We start from the raw sequence: 16,619 nt of genomic DNA on the forward strand, positions 1-16,619 counted from the left end.
AAAGTAAGCTCCTCCTGAATTTTAGGATATATTTCTTGATGGCCCATTCTATTTTATCGTCTCTCTCTCTCTCTCAACTGCATGTTTAAATTATTTATAATGAAACAGTTTATTAATTGAACTTATTTGATATTTATGTACAAATAGAATGTGTTTTCTCATTGTTATATCAATACTCAAATACTTTTAATAATTCTCTGTACTGTCAATAAATGTCGACATAAATTTCATAAGTACATATAATAAATCAATTACAAGCCTTTAATGTCTATTACGAATTTGTTATTCGTAATTGTAATTATTTTTTTAATGCAGTACTTTGATTATGCTTACTTAGTTCTTGGAACTTAAATTGCCTTGCACAGTGCAACGATACGATGAACGCAACTTAATTGCACCAAGCCCAAAATACCGATGTTGTGACAAAGAAAAAACTGAAAGTAATAGGCTGAAAAAGATAGTTTTAGTTGCTAGAAGAATTTTCTTTTATTTCTCTTTCTTGACGTTATACTTGTTATGTGATTTCCGACAAGAAATTCTTTTTCAAAACAATGAATATTTCTTTTTCGTTCTTATAACAAGCAATATTTTCTATATTTACCATAACTTTTTTCTTTTTATATCTTTTATTTAAATTGGTCTTTCTAAATTTTTCAGCAATTAAAATATAGGTTTTTTCATTTTTTTACCTATATTAGTGTTAATTGTAAGATAGAAAAATATTTGAAACAAGTAAATCTTTTCTGAACTTATAATTTTTTAAAATACACATAATATTTTATAAATTATTTAAAAATCCACAACATATCTGGCCACTTCTCTCTACACCATTTGTCAGAGATGCCCTAGCCCTACACCGAAGAGAAACACATTTTCCGGAGCTGTCACAGCCGCGTTTTAATTTACCGCTGACAAAGTGCCGCTGTTGCTCCTCGCCTCTCACGTGTTTAATGACATGCAATTTTGCAATGTATCTTTGCTGAGTCCTTGGGACGGGAAACTATATAAACCGAGTGTTTATAATTGGTCAGGCTAGCTGCCAAGATTTTTAACTAGGCAGGATGTCGTTCTATACGCTTGCCCTATTCTGCGCTACCGCCTTTGTGCTTACTGCGGCTCAGGATTTCGAACTTCGTAAGTCCTTTGTTCAACTATCGATTTCCTTAATCTAAAGGTTATTTCCATAAAATTAAATTTAATTGACTCTATCTCATTTCTCAATTCTGTTCGAGCAAGAAGCAACCTACAACACTTTATCCAAGAGACTTCCTAGGAACATTCTGGAAATATTTTTAGGACAGTAAGACGTCCTCTGCCTTTAAAACGTTCCTTGGAAATCTGTGTCGTACGGAGAAATTAATATATTATAAAAATTTTAGTTAATTTCCAGCGGTTAAGTTTTAAAAATATTTATAACAACAGTTTTAGATACCACTTTCCAATGTGCAATAGAAACATGTGCATTTTTTACTTTTAAAGTTTACGTGCAGTTTTATGTGATAAGTGTATAAAATACGTTATATTTTATTCTTTAGATTTTACATAATAATATATTGATTTAAATTTAAATTTATGTTCGAGTCTACCGTTGACTCGCATAGTTGGGGTATAACTATATTAAACAAATTGTTTATTATTTTCAACTTTCTTTTTCTCTTGTTCTAACGTTTTTTAATTTTGATATTCTTTTTAATTTTGTTAATAATTTTTTTATATTTACAACTATTAGCTTTGCTCTAATTTTTAACCAATTTACAATGCCTTAATGACAAATTTTACATTATTTATTATACATCTTAAGAAAAAAAATCATGTTCTTTATAAACTTTTTCTTTTTTTACTGATTTCTGTGTACTTTTGAAAATTATTTATTATAATATTCTGTAATATATATTTTAGATACAAATTTGTGTATGAAGTATATGTATATACCTATACAATTGAATGACTATTAATTTAAATGTAACGTGTACGTGCTGAAACTTACGTTTACGCGCAGTTGAGCGGATAATAATTGCACAATTTTAATATTTTAATCATATACTTTCATCGTTTTTCACACGTTTCAATTATGATAATTTCAATAGTAATGTTTCTCTGTTTTTTTGACGAACTATACACGTTTTGTGAAAATTTATATGTAATTGATTAATATATCTTGTGGTGGTTTTATCCAGAGAATGGAAAGTTACTTTTTTTTAAAAGTAACAAGTGTCACAGTGTTGTGTGTTACTTATTATTGAGTAAAAAAAGTAACTATATACCGTTACTATAAGGTACCGATTTTTTAAAGTAACTCGTTACAATTACCGTTACTTGAAAAAATAACTTTTTGTTACTTTTTAAAAATCAGTTTAAGAAATCTTTGATTAAGTTATACAGTGAAAGATGTTTAATTAAATATGCTGATTCATTAACCCTTTAAAGAGAAGAGAAGACGTTTCTGTTCAATGTCATAGAATCAGATAGACGAGCAAAAATTATAATTTTAATTTTAATTGCCCACATTAAAACAAGAATTTAATAGACGCTGTTATATCGCATATCATTACATTCTCCATTTTTTGCAATTTTTTTATTAAATATACCGTAAAGATGCTGTATGCATATGTATATGTATACATATTTATAATATATATAATATTATATATTGTATATGTATATAACTAATAATAATTATACATTATATACCAGTATGTACAATATATAACTAATAATTATATATACCAGTATATGTGTTTGTGTGTGTATATAATTTTAAAAAATTGAACTAAAAAATGAGTATACACACACACATACACACACACACACACACACACACACACACACACACACACACACACACACACACAAATATACATATACACATTTTTTTTTTTACAGCTCTATTCCTCTACTAAACAATAGAATTTTAATATCTCTCTTTTTTTACATTTTTATTAAAAAAATCTTCACATAATATTCTATTAAGAAAAAAAGTAACGATTCGTTATATTTTGAGTAATTGTAATGATAATGAGTAGCGGGAACGAGTTATTTTTTAGGAAAAAGAACGGTAATGGTAACGAATTATTTTTATAAAGTAATGTTGCCAACCCTGCATAATTCCAATCGCATCATATCGTATGCAAAATAACGATAAAAATAATTGTGAAATTACCGTTATCGAAAAAATGTAATTATTTTACCGTTACAATTATCAAAAAGAAAAAGTAACCAGTAGCAGTTACGAGTAAAGTTATCGAAAATGTAACTTGTAACTGTAACTTCGTTACAAGTAACGAAGTATTTCCATTCTCTGGTTCTATTGGAGAAAGGAAAGAGATTTCGTTAATACTAACCACAATAAGTTTGAAATTTGTATATAAAATTTCCTAAGCCAAATTTGTGCAAAATTCTATTACAGTGACTTACATAAATATATTTTAATTAAATATTTTTAGAATTAAATTTTTAATGTAGAAGATAATTAGCATCTCAAAAGTAATAAACAAAAATGAACAATATTTGAGTAATATTAATAAAGACTGAAATTAAAAAATTCTATTATATTTTTATCGCAACTTAGTGCAATAATAACTAAAAGTAATGTATTATTATTATTAATATACATTATTATATACTTTTTGAGCAGCTGTACAAACCTGTAAGCATGACTCAGATGACTATTCGTCTTGCTTGCGACTTGCGGTACAAGAAGCATGGCCAAATTTCGTCCCAGGTATTAAAAATAAAGCACTGATAATATTTCTCTTTGATTTACTCGAAATTATCAAGTTTATATTATATTTATTATTATTTAAATGATGTTACGCATAAACACAGATAGATTCGTTATTATTTAATTTATGTCACGTTAAATACATCATATCCTTGCACAAGTTTTAATTTTTTCCGAAAGGTATTCCGAAACTCGATTTGCCAGTTTTGGATCCGTACTTTACCGACAACGAGAAAACCGTGTATGAAACTGACAACATGCGCGCGGATATAACAGTCATAAATGTTAACACCTATGGACTTGCGAAGGCTCAGTTCTTGGCCGTGAGACCACATCATTCTGATAATTACTTTAAATTAGAGTTTGATGTCGATTTGCCAAAGGTACTCATCGAGGGAAATTACAAGGCAGATGGATCCCTGGGAACTTTCCAAATTGGTGGTGAAGGTATATAAATTAATTACGTTTAACATTAAAAATATTTTAAATTTATATACGAATATCACAAAATTTATTTTAAATGGTATCAATTTTTATTGGACCGCTAAATTTCAAACTGAATGAGACAATGCTACAGCAGTCTAAGTTAGATCACGGGTGCTTCTAAATAAGTACGTGTGAATTTATCACGAGTTAAATTGATTTATTTTAAATGTATTGAAAATATAAAAAATGATATATAAATAAATATTAAAATGATTTGATGGGCAACGAGCCGAAATTATACTAAAAAGATAATGATTCATGTTAAATTTTCGTTAATATTCTAATTATATGTTAAATTTCCATTTATATTTTAATAATTTATCGGTGTCGAAATGTTTGATGTTTTTAATTTAAATGTATCTTGTTTGTTTCTCTTCTTAATTGTAATATTTTTATTTCGGCTTGTTGCCCGTCATCATTTTAAATCATTTTAAACTAATAATAATCATAATTAATACGTTGAGAATGGCGAATAAGAGTCAATCTAAATCTGATAATATATTCTAATATTCTATATTGCGAAGAATATCACGTAATGTTTGGAGTTTCGTCCCGGCTTCCACTACTGGACTCATCAGTAAGGTATTGTAGTGGAAGCCTACCTTAGACGCCGGTGTAAGTTATTAAATCGAGATTCTATATAAAGAGATATACGCGTGTCTCAGCACTTGCGAGAATTTGCGAATATCGATAGACCTCTGATGGCGGGTCGACGTAGTAATATTCTTCGCAATATTTATCCAAAGTGAGAAATAACGTTCTAATTATATATAGTCCCCCCAAATAATCTGATTTTTAAATGTCCCCTCTTCTTAATTGTTGCGCGCCGAAAGATTTTTCGGTCTTGCAACGCAACTCTAATAATCTGAAATATCCCCCCTCCTAAATATTTGCGCGCCGATGGATTTTCGGTCTTGAAACGCAATTAATCTAGAAACTGTAAATTTTTACTTAATGAACAGAATTGCAATGTATTATCCGCGTTATTACAACCAGCGGTTTTTGAAAACAAATAATTGAAGAAATAAAGGACTCTTTTTATAAACAATAATTAATACGTTGAGAATGGCGAATAAGAGTCAATCTAAATCTGATAATATATTCTAATATTCTATATTGCGAAGAATATCACGTAATGTTTGGAGTTTCGAATAATAATCATTTTAATATTTACTTATTATTGTCGAGCCTTCTTCTAATAATATCATATAAGCTTTACTCTAAACATTGAAAATAACACAAGGGCTCATTATTATTTAATTCTCCACCTTTGTATTTCTCTATCATTTAGTAATAGACAATTTTATGAATCACAGTAGAGTTGAATTATTTATTTAGTTTAAACCTTATAATAATAAAATCAATTAAGACACCTTACAATTCAAAAACAAATTGGAGAGAATAATGGACAATAGGAGTTAGGAGCAGAAGACATCAAGAGCGTTATTATTATAATGAAAAAGCGTTATTCGAATAAATGGTTTTTGTCACTTATTAGTGATATTTTTAATTGTGCGACGTCTTCTGCGCCCGACTTCCGAATTTGTCTTTTTAATTAATTTTATTTATGAAAAACATATATATTTTTTTATTTTGACTTTATGAAATATATTTTCCAAATTTATTAAATTTAGATTTTATAAACATCATATTAAGATATTTTTATTAATGAAATTTAATTACTTTACGTAAAAGATGTGTAATATATCTGATTTTCTATTGCGGCAGGATTCTTTAACATTAGCATGGAAGACATTAAAGCCACGTGGATAATGGAAGGACCCGTTGCTAACGATAGATGGACGCTCGAACATTTCCATTTAAATCCGGAAGTCGGAAAGATGCAAATTTGGTTCAGTGATATGTTCAACGGTAACGAGGAACTCAGTAAGTAGACTATTTCTTCAACATATTCTTTAGCTGAAAACTGATTTATATTTATATGACTTTCACATTTTCATGAATAGAAATTGATTCTTATTGGTAAGTTACGAGTTATGCCAAAAAAGAGACACTAGACGCAACTGTTTTTTCATTCTTATTGGTATAATTGCCTGTTTCATTATCTCTAATTGTGTTGTTATATCACTTCAGCAATTCGCTGATAATTGCTCGATGAGATTATGAGAAACTCTGATGCTGTAATCCATCGTTACATAATGATTACGAATTCAATTAATTTACTTTTTTTTACATGTCGACATATTTCATGGTGTAATCGTCACATAAGTCATTACGTATTTTCACTTACAGACAATGCTGCCATGAAATTCGTGAACGAATATTGGCCGACCTTGTATCGTACGATGCTGCCGTTCCTCGCGAAGAACTGGGATGAACGTCTTACTGAGCTCAGCAACCGCATATTCTCAAAGATATCTTTCTCGAAGACGTTCCCTTGAAGCCCTTAAGGATGTTTTTCTTGCTAGGACACGTACATAGTGTAGTATGTATGAACGAAGGAGCGCCGAATTTGGAGTCCTAAATATTTCACAGATCGTTCAAAACCGGCGCAGAGGAAAGTAAAATTTCTCTATATGAAGTCTGTGAACATCCCGAAGTGACAAGTTTCTTTTCTCTTCATCGTGCGTACTCCTGATAGTGTTATTTAGATTTGCACGACGTCGACATGCGTGTGAATAGTGCGACAATGGCGAGTTTATTGTATAATTATGTAACGTGTATAAACATAGATTATTCTTAGCATTGTTACTATTATTGTGTTACTGCTATTTTCATTAGCGATTGTTTATGTAAAGCACAGACGTAATAAATATCAAAGATAATATAAAGAATACCAAATGCATATAAATTTAATGATTTTTCCGATAACTGACAGTTTTCTTGAAAATTTTTCCTAAATTATTGTTGATCTGTTGTGTTCAATCAACTTGTTAATATTACGCAAAATGTAGTAGATAATAATTTATGTATAAAATTAATGAATGTAAATGAACTAAAATAATTAATTTTTATCATATATATTTATATAATAATAGATACATTTGTTTTACTCCATCAATATATACCATTATTTCCATTGTGCGCTAAAACTATAATACCACATTTAAAACTTAATATAATAACGGTTTATATACTTCTGTTTTAATATAAGCAACAATTACTATCAACATATAATATATTTTTTTCTAGAACAATATCAACGAGGAATATCTATCTTTGAATGTAATTGTATGTTTTCTTTAAACTATTTGTTTATTCCCTAATTAATAAATCACACAATTAATATTTTGTTTTCATGTGTAAACGAACAAAGCAACTTAAGTACGTGTATTATACGTACTGTGTTTTCCTCTTTTTAATTTTAATTAAAAAATTGCTTGATAAGTTGCCTTTTTTACGCTAAAATGCATTATTTAGTACTTGTGCAAATGTAAAATATATCATTGATTTTTCAATAACAAAAAGCTAATATAGTAACTAATGAAGATAAAATGGAAATAATACCCTAAGGTATAAGGAACGATTCCACTGGTACATGTCGCAGCAGCTGATTAACAATGCCGGCAAAAAGTGCCGATAACTTCTTTTTTAGTTGCGGTTCCATCAATTTCAACACTTCTTGCCCATTTTCTCGAAGGAAGAGATTAATTGCCTCGGCTAAAAATTAAAAAGTAATACAATAATGAAAATTACTTGTAAAAGGTAACGACTTTAACTACAATAAATATTTTAGAGAGTAATATATTCTTATATTATTAGATTAATTAAGTTGTGCAATTTGTTTACTGAGTATTCGATTGTTGTTGAAGATCTTGCTGACTCGCATCTGCAAATTCTTCACTGCGAGTACAACATCAAGATTATCGACATTTAAATACGTTTTGTTCTCTCGCGACTTTGTCGAGATTGTCCCTCTGACTAGTACTCTAGCATCTCCAAAACGCGCGTGGAATGTACCGTTTCCACTTGCAGGCAAAATTATTAATACACCGGAACTGTAAAAATTAAATGTTAAATAAAAATTCCATCGTTTACATGTAAAAGAATAAAATTATTAAACTAAATATCTTTTACAACTTATATATATATATATATATGTATATATTATCGAACTACATTTTTACACCTCATATTCTTATAAAATAGAATAATATATTATATACTTTTCCAAAATGAATATAATATTTCTTTATGTACACTAGATCACATAAAAAAATAGATAAATATAGAATTACCTAGAATAATGCGCATCTAATATAAGGGCTGGCATTCGAACAATGGCTTGGAAGGGTGAACCTAACTTGATATCTTCCACCGTATAGTTACTCGCTCCCCTTATAAAAAGATCTCGTAGCTGAATCTTATAACCATTCGTACCACCTGTCAGGGAGAGTGTCAGTTCATCCATCTATTGAAATTGACAGAATATATAAAATGAATATGTAAAATGGTAAATGTAAAAGGGCATAAATAAAAAAGAATCCTCCATTTATATATCTATTTTATATAATATTATATGTTTTTACAGGACTGGAGTCAAAAGTAATATAAGTTGTAACACCAACATAAAAAATGTTATAAATAAAATATACAATTGTAAGAAAGAGATAGAAGTTTGTAATGTAAATGTTAATAATTATAAATTTTTATCCCTTTGTTACTCTTTTGCATTTTGTTTATAACGTGTTTTTATGTAGGTCTTACAATTTACCTGTATTACTTTGACCCTACACATATTAAATTTTCAACGTATTAGATTTTAAGTTCTAGTATATTAGAACATGCGAGATTGGCGGATGCTTGTCAAAGTGTAAAAGGATGTTACAAGTTCATAATTTTTATTAATTATCACAACTATTAATTGTTTTTTTTTAATTTAACAAATTTTAAAACTTGTGAAGTAATCAATTATGTATATATATATATTTATTATTAATAAAAACAAATAAGCAAAAGTAATTAAGAAATAAAGACACACAAATACACACAACATAGCTACTTTTCTTATGTTACGAGCATGAACATTTTTTATTTGTAATGTTTCTTCTTCAAAGTCTATATAAATCATAATTAAATACAACGTGACTCTCTTTATATCATATTATTTATATTATATTCAATTTAGGATAGATTAAACTTACACGGAACGGTTCTACTGAAGGTAACTCAATTTCAGAGATTCCGACTTTCAGATAAGGTCGTAGATGATGTAGAGCGTTGATCAGACAAGTTATCAGCTTCGGATCGCTTTTGGAACATTGTTTCACATATTCGGCTACGAATAGAATGTTGTTATACATATATCGTCTATATATTACTTTAAGGTATATATTGTTCAGTTATGTATATTTTATTGTTCCGAAGGAGTAATAATTCTATTCTTTAAATTTTATTTCTTTTTTGTGTTCTTAATATAACAGGAGAAATTTGATGTTCCAAGATGTATAAGTAAAAGCGTCAATGAGTAAAAAGCGTGTTAATCTCTAGTCGTGTTAAAAGTGAAAGTTCTATCTCATGACGAAAATGCACCTTCAATAATAAGCGAATTGGTACATAGCTGCAAGAGGTTATTTATGTTAAGAGTTCTTTTTCTAACGTTTTTTTTCTAATGCTTACAAAATCATGTTAGAATATGATTAGTGCGACATATAACGAATACATTGCATAATTAGAACAGTACACATATACAGGTATATTCTATTTGAATTTGTATTTTTTGGGGGGAGTGCTGTATTCTTGATAATACATAAATCTGCAAATAAATATTTGGTAGTAATTTTAAATGTATTGAATTCTTTTTTTAAATAAATTACAGAATTGTTAAATTTAAATAAAATGACAGAAGTCTATTACGTCTATGTTGTACGTTTGCGAACATTGAAACATATTCGATTACAACATAGTGTGTCTGCGGAAATGGAGATCCGGCTTTTGCGACAGTGCAGTGCCATTGCATGCAGAAAATTACACGTAACTTGAATTAGAAAATTTACCATTATTACAGAAAAGTATTTTAGTAGATAAAACAATTACATGTTTTTATAATTTTTTTAAATTGTACATTGTCTTATATTTTGTATTTTTTATAGATATATGTTACATCTACTCCAATTATTTCTAAAAATAAAGTGACTCAATCAAATTTTTTAGTAGCAATTAATTATACATTATTATATGCCCCTTCTTACTTATTATAATTAAACTAATTTTATTTGTTTATTTCAATTTTTAAATATGTTTATAACTGTTTGAATATTCAACGGTGAAGATATTGAAGATACTAACGTTAAATTTACGGAATATATTTTGATTACTCACGGCTTGTATCGGAGGAGAGAGTTGCCGTACAGCCGACGACGAGGAGAAGGATGTGCCACAGCCTCTTGTTCATAATTTTTTAAGGCAATCGCGACGAAGACGAAAGTTTCACGAAAGTTTCAATTACAAGGACTTGTTTGTATTAACCTTTACGGCTGCAATCTTTCGTTGATTTTAGACACTAAGATCTTATTGCAATCGAAGATCACTCGCTACGACGATGAATTCGACTGAAGACTCGAATCGCGCGATAAACGGCGCCGTTAGAATAAGACTGACTATGCAAGAGAGGGCATTGACAGACAGCAGATCGTAGCTGCACTCGCGGATACTTTCACTGCTGTAACAGCTGTATGCACCTGCGCCTTCTTCGTCGTCTGCAACAGCAGACGAGTCCATTGTGGAGACGAAAGTATCTTACCTAGAAAATATGTTGTCTATGCTGTGTCTCTTGAGTATAAATCATAGATTACTGCACATAGTAATAAGACATTTTTAATGTCTGGCAATTTGATCATGACGAAAGTAACTATTGTACTCGATAAATCGACGATAATAAATTAAAAAAAGGTAGATTTTTTAAAATAAAAATATAACAATCGCTATATTTAATGAAGGCGAGACTCGAGAGACTTTTCAACATAAAAAAAATGGTTACTTTATTGCGATTCTTTTATGATAAATAATTTCTCTAATGAATATTTTATTTCTAATGAATAAGTGATCACTGGTTTGTTAAAACAGTAAATCGTGAAGTAAGACAATAATCTTATGTGAAATGTAAACATTAACAATAAGTCCGTGTTGATAAAGTGTAATTGTGAACACAACGCAGAGCCTATTCTGTATGACGTAAAACAAGTCATTTGTATTCGACTGCAATTAAACCGTTCCATTATGCAATGAGATTTCGGTAGAACATGCATTTCATGATTTACTATTCATCATTATAGACATTTAGAATGTACAAAAATATTCTTTAATAATATTAGACAACACATATATTAAAAAAAATTAATTTTTGTATAATTCCCGGTTCATTAAAAACTTCTAGCATTAAAACGTACGATACTAAGATAAATTTTAAAGAAAAAATTCCAAAGAAGTTAAATTAAAAAGGAAATTGTTTGTTTTTTTAATATTTATATTATTAAATTTTTTTGCTTATCAAATTCACTTAAGAGTTAATTTAATAGTTAAATAATAAAAATTTATTAAAATTTTCATGATTTTGTATATGCAAAAATTTATTTATTAATATTAATATTATTAATATTTAATATAGTATTTGTGCAGTTGTGTTTTAATACTTTTAATGGTATTTAATATGCGTTATAAGTTATAACGGAAACTATTAGTATAAACTTACTTTTTAAAAAAAATAATAGTTTTAATTCTTCTTCAAAGGTTTTTCTTACTGAAAGTCTTCTTATTTCAACCCAAGTAATAACAATTTTAATTCTCAGGCAGAAAATATTCCTCGAAAAAGAATTATTATCCCAAGGTAAAAATTAAAACCTAAATGCTACAGTCTTTTTTAACTAATAAAGTTTACTTCTATCAAATTAAAAAGTAAAACCTAAACGATACTATCTTAGTTATTTAATTAACTCTAATGATACGTATCATTCGTATAAAAGATTTGATATTAACAACTGGTGCCAAGTTAAATCCCATACCAATTTAAATAAAAAATACGATCAAGTGTTATTATCTTTAATTTTTATAGACTGAAACTTAAGTTATATCTTTGCATTCCTATTAAAGGATCTTCCTATTCCGATCCAAATGACTTTAATTCTTTTTATATAAAATTTTCATATTGCAATTCATTCAAAGACATTTTCTCTTTCAACCAAAGAGTTTTGTTGTAATAGTTATTTTATTCTCCTTCAAAACATTATTCAAAATCAATGAGAACATGCCGTAACGATCAAGCTACATCTCGGGTGCTTCTATATAATTGCGTATGTGTGAATTTATATATGTATAACGTACGTAGATTTTTAATTACGCGCTTATTTAATTTGATTTAACAATTTTGATGCTCTTTGATTTAATTTGATTTAACAATTTTTTATGCTCTTTGCGCATCTTAGATCGATCTTAATAATTGAAAGATTTTGATAGTTAAAAGACATATTAAAATCTGTAAATAATGTAATTTTTGTAACAAAAAATATTACCTTGACTTAAGATTACCCTTGCATTTTCGCACGAATTTAACTCGTGATATTACTGCGATAGTTTAGTAGAGCTTGCGATTCAAATTCAAATTCCGAAAAAAATTCGGAAGCAATTAAAAATCTATATATGTAATATATATAAATTTACACGCAAGTATATAGAAGTATCCGATATCCAGCTTGACCGTTACGGCATGTTCTTATCGATTTTCATTGATTTAAATTCACATGATTATTACATAAGAATTGATATTGATTATTCAAAACATTATCACAAAATTACGTTACCACATGTTCATTTAAGAGTTACCACAAAAAATTAAAGAAGTAAACACTTGGCGTAAATAGATCCAATAAGGAAAACTATAAAAACATGAATGCTAATTTCATATGTATCACATATGGTACATTGAAATAGAAACTTATCCAAATGCGAAAACCTTTATTCTAGAATTCGTATAGTTAACTTGGGTCACAATCATCATGAACACAAAACGAAACCTAAATAGATAACATATTATATTAGGAGTACAAATTAGTTTGGTCCGTTTTCCAAAATAAGATCGCCTCCAAAAACGAGTCATTTCGAGATGGAATTCGAAAATTGCCTGAGAGATGGGAAAAAGTAGTAGCCAGCGATGGACAATATTTTAATTAATCTGTTCATTCATTTCGTTTTAAAATAAATGCATTCTTGAACACAAAAAACGGACCGAACTAATTTGTACATCTAATACATTACTGGACTCAATATCACGCAGGCAGATTTATATCAGCATCGAACAAAAGAATTATTCGTTTTTCTCATATTCAATCGTCAGTATGTAGTGTATTACTGTATTACATGATATATTATTAATCTAATACATATTTCCACACATTATATTTGTGTGTTATTAACGTGTTGATCATTATGTCCATGCTGAGATTCAATGAAGCGCTTTAAGGAAAAAATGATGAGAAAAATAATCGAAATCTAAATAACTTCATACATCATTAAGTACAATTTATATTTCTTTATATATTTTTTTACATGACAAGTAGCAAAGTAATAAAAAACGGACGTTAATTATACAGAATTAAATTACTCGCATACAGTACTTTCATATACGCATAAATACATTCAAGATTATTTTAAGTTCGATTTTAAGATATATATACATATATAATAAGATTAATTCGTTAGTTGAATATAATAATAATTAAGATTCTAATTCAAACATTTTAATACAATATAATAATTTAATACAATATCGACCTGAAAAAGCTGCAGATCGTATGAAATTTTCAAATCTAATTTCTTATATGTTGCGTACATTGAAATCGAAATTTATCGAAGTGCGAAAATGTTTATTCGAGAACTTGTATCGATAATCACGGTCATCATAAACACAAGCCCTAAGCAAATTATATAAAATGTATATACTCAACTCAATGTCACGCAGGCAGACTTATATCGACTCTGAAGGAAACAGTTATTCGCTTTTTCTTCGCATTCAATTATCAGTACACATCTGTTGCGTATTACACAATATTATATCTATCATTATCATGTCTACTTTGCTGACGTTTGGTGATGATTTTGGAAATGAAGAGAGTGGAAGCTTAAATAAGTATAAACATCGGTAAGTTTCTCTTTTTTTATATATTTTTAAAATATACATAACCGAGTAAATAGAAAATATTAATAGACGAACATTAATAATCCAAACTTAAATTGCACGCGTTTTGTGACTACACTTAAAGATTTCATTGCAGCAACTTATTTATTTCGTACTTATTTACATCTGTATAATTTTATATATATTTGTATATGTAATTATATAATGTGTACAAACACACACACACACACACACACACACACACACACACACACACACACACATACATAAATCTGCAGAGTAATTTTAGGACGATTTTAAGGTGTAAGACAATTTCATTAGCTGTATGTAATCTTAATAACAATTAAGATTTGATATAATACATTTTAAAATAAAATGGACATGTTAAAGCTGCAAATTGTATGAAATCTTTTGCTTTATTGTGCATGTATTATGTATTTCTTTTGTTGTAAGAACAAAGTAATTTCTTTTTTTTTTCATATTCTGAAAGTTTTTTCACAGTGCGAAAATAGACACTTCATGTCATTAATAGATTACGTTCGTAGATATCCTCTGTTATAATGTTTAATTTCCTAAGAAATAAATTGATATTATTTGTCACCATCACCTCATAATGATGGCAATGATGTCAGTTTATGTTTTGGATAATCCATGTTGTTCACGAATGATAAGCAAGGATATGATGCGGAAGTTAGAGATCACTTCCAGAGGGGGGGGGGAGGGCCCACATTCGAAAAGCTAGAAACGAATAGCTGTGCCTAGCCTTCAATTGTGAAAGATAGATTTTACGACATATTTTAATTATAATGTGTTTTATTATTATTTTCAATATTTTTAACTTAATCTTGTCTTGTTTATGACTGATGTGTATTGTGAGTTATTATTTTCAATAAATTTTTTATAAAAGTACTTCGCGAAATGTTCCTTTTGTAATTAGAAGTCCCGCACAATTATTTGCCCTTGGCTTTCTAATCTGACCGCTGGAAGTGATCGCTAGTTCCCGCGAAATAGAAAGAATAATGTACTTATAGATCTAGAAGAATAAAGACTTCATATCAGCTAAGAAACATTCCAACTGTTGCAAAATAGACATTTTGCTTTATACGGTCATTGCGACTGATAAAATTGCCTCAGAAAATAAATTTAGAAATTTCCTGAGTTTCCCAGATCTTCCAAATGGTAATGGAAATTGTTTTATTGATAAATACCAAATTAAAATTTAATACTAAAGTGAATTTTAACATTTATAAGCAGGCATCGGTAAAATATTCTCCTAGAGTATTATTAAAAACAACAAACACCTAGAATTAAAAATTTAGATAGTAGCTTAATAAATATAAGCAGTCAACAGAAGGAACAAACGCACCACATAGGACGTCAAGCAAAAGTCATATATTTAAATTTCTGATGTTAACAATATAAGTAATTAGTCATAAAATAAAATAAATTCTTAACACAGTAAATTGATGGTAATTCCGTCTTCAATTATAATTCACGTATTAATTCTTATAATACAAATTCAGACCAATAAAACATAAATAAATATTGAAGAAAAAAAATGTAATTATAATGGAAAAATATAATTCAATAAAAATACTATTGTAAATGTAATACAGTCTGTCTAGTAAGAGCGTGACAAGCCTATCTCAAAGAAAAATGGCTTATTAGCCTTAAATTAGTATTGATTGTATTTAGTAGGATCATGGCCAAAATGCAATTATATTAATAAAGAGTCCGGTCACCAACTGCGTCTATAATAGACTGGCACTTCCGAGGCATACTTTCCACTAATATTGCTTAAACTGCTTAAAAAGATTTGAATTTAGAATGAGAAGTGTGTATATATATATATTTTTTTTTAAAGGGAAGTATTTGAAAAAAGTGTTTAAAATTAAAAATATAATTTTTTGTAATAACAGCTTATTACTTGCTTACTTCGATTCCATCACTGTAATACTTCCATTTCCTCTCATATTGTATTATTCGGAATTTCATTTATTTCATTCCTTAAATATGAAACAGTTATTTATATCGAATGCGAATTTTCAATTGAACATTTTCTCTAATAACGTTTATAACAGAACTTTTTGTAAACCAATTTTGGAAATGTTTGTCGACTGATTTTAAAATTATTTATTTAAATAATTTAATTAATATTAATTTTATTCAACATCGACGGTCTTACACAAATCTTAATTAATTTTATTCATTAATTTGTTTATTATTTGAAATGTTTGAAAAATACATACTTTTTTACTGATATAAATGATATTTGCTGATAATCGAATTTGCAATTACGACATTACTTCTCGTCAATTAAAT

The 16,619-nt window shown here is 28.2% G+C and overlaps 2 protein-coding genes across 2 annotated transcripts; one reads left to right on the forward strand and one right to left on the reverse strand.

Annotated features, from left to right (window-relative positions):
• The first annotated feature begins 1,046 nt into the window (after positions 1-1,046).
• LOC108773873 (circadian clock-controlled protein) lies at positions 1,047-7,002 on the forward strand. Its single transcript, XM_018539825.1, has 5 exons — positions 1,047-1,134; positions 3,635-3,721; positions 3,902-4,168; positions 5,936-6,094; positions 6,461-7,002. Exons 1-5 carry the CDS (start codon positions 1,062-1,064, stop codon positions 6,607-6,609), a joined length of 735 nt encoding a protein of 244 aa, XP_018395327.1. The 5' UTR covers positions 1,047-1,061; the 3' UTR covers positions 6,610-7,002.
• Positions 7,003-7,600: 598 nt separating this feature from the next.
• LOC108773886 (circadian clock-controlled protein) lies at positions 7,601-10,692 on the reverse strand. The gene is made up of 5 exons (XM_018539848.1): positions 10,490-10,692; positions 9,313-9,446; positions 8,407-8,579; positions 7,958-8,166; positions 7,601-7,828 (listed from the first exon to the last, which is right to left on the reverse strand). The coding sequence occupies exons 1-5, from the start codon at positions 10,560-10,562 to the stop codon at positions 7,677-7,679; spliced, it is 741 nt and encodes a 246-aa protein (XP_018395350.1). The 5' UTR covers positions 10,563-10,692; the 3' UTR covers positions 7,601-7,676.
• Between the last annotated feature and the right edge of the window lie 5,927 nt (positions 10,693-16,619).

Source organism: Cyphomyrmex costatus, unplaced genomic scaffold (assembly GCF_001594065.2).
Source record: "Cyphomyrmex costatus isolate MS0001 unplaced genomic scaffold, Ccosl1.0 scaffold223, whole genome shotgun sequence".
NCBI classification, from domain to species: domain Eukaryota; kingdom Metazoa; phylum Arthropoda; class Insecta; order Hymenoptera; family Formicidae; genus Cyphomyrmex; species Cyphomyrmex costatus.

Excerpts from the sequence above, each read along its gene's own strand:
- LOC108773873 (XM_018539825.1), top strand. The coding sequence starts at position 1,062 with ATGTCGTTCTATACGCTTGCCCTATTCTGCGCTACCGCCTTTGTGCTT. Across the intron at positions 1,135-3,634 it reads GGCTCAGGATTTCGAACTTC|CTGTACAAACCTGTAAGCAT; the intron begins GTAAGTCCTTTG and ends CTTTTTGAGCAG. Across the intron at positions 4,169-5,935 it reads TTTCCAAATTGGTGGTGAAG|GATTCTTTAACATTAGCATG; the intron begins GTATATAAATTA and ends CTATTGCGGCAG.
- LOC108773886 (XM_018539848.1), bottom strand. The coding sequence starts at position 10,562 with ATGAACAAGAGGCTGTGGCACATCCTTCTCCTCGTCGTCGGCTGTACG. Across the intron at positions 8,167-8,406 it reads TTAGATGCGCATTATTCTAG|TTCCGGTGTATTAATAATTT; the intron begins GTAATTCTATAT and ends TAATTTTTACAG. Across the intron at positions 7,829-7,957 it reads CAACAACAATCGAATACTCA|CCGAGGCAATTAATCTCTTC; the intron begins GTAAACAAATTG and ends TTTAATTTTTAG.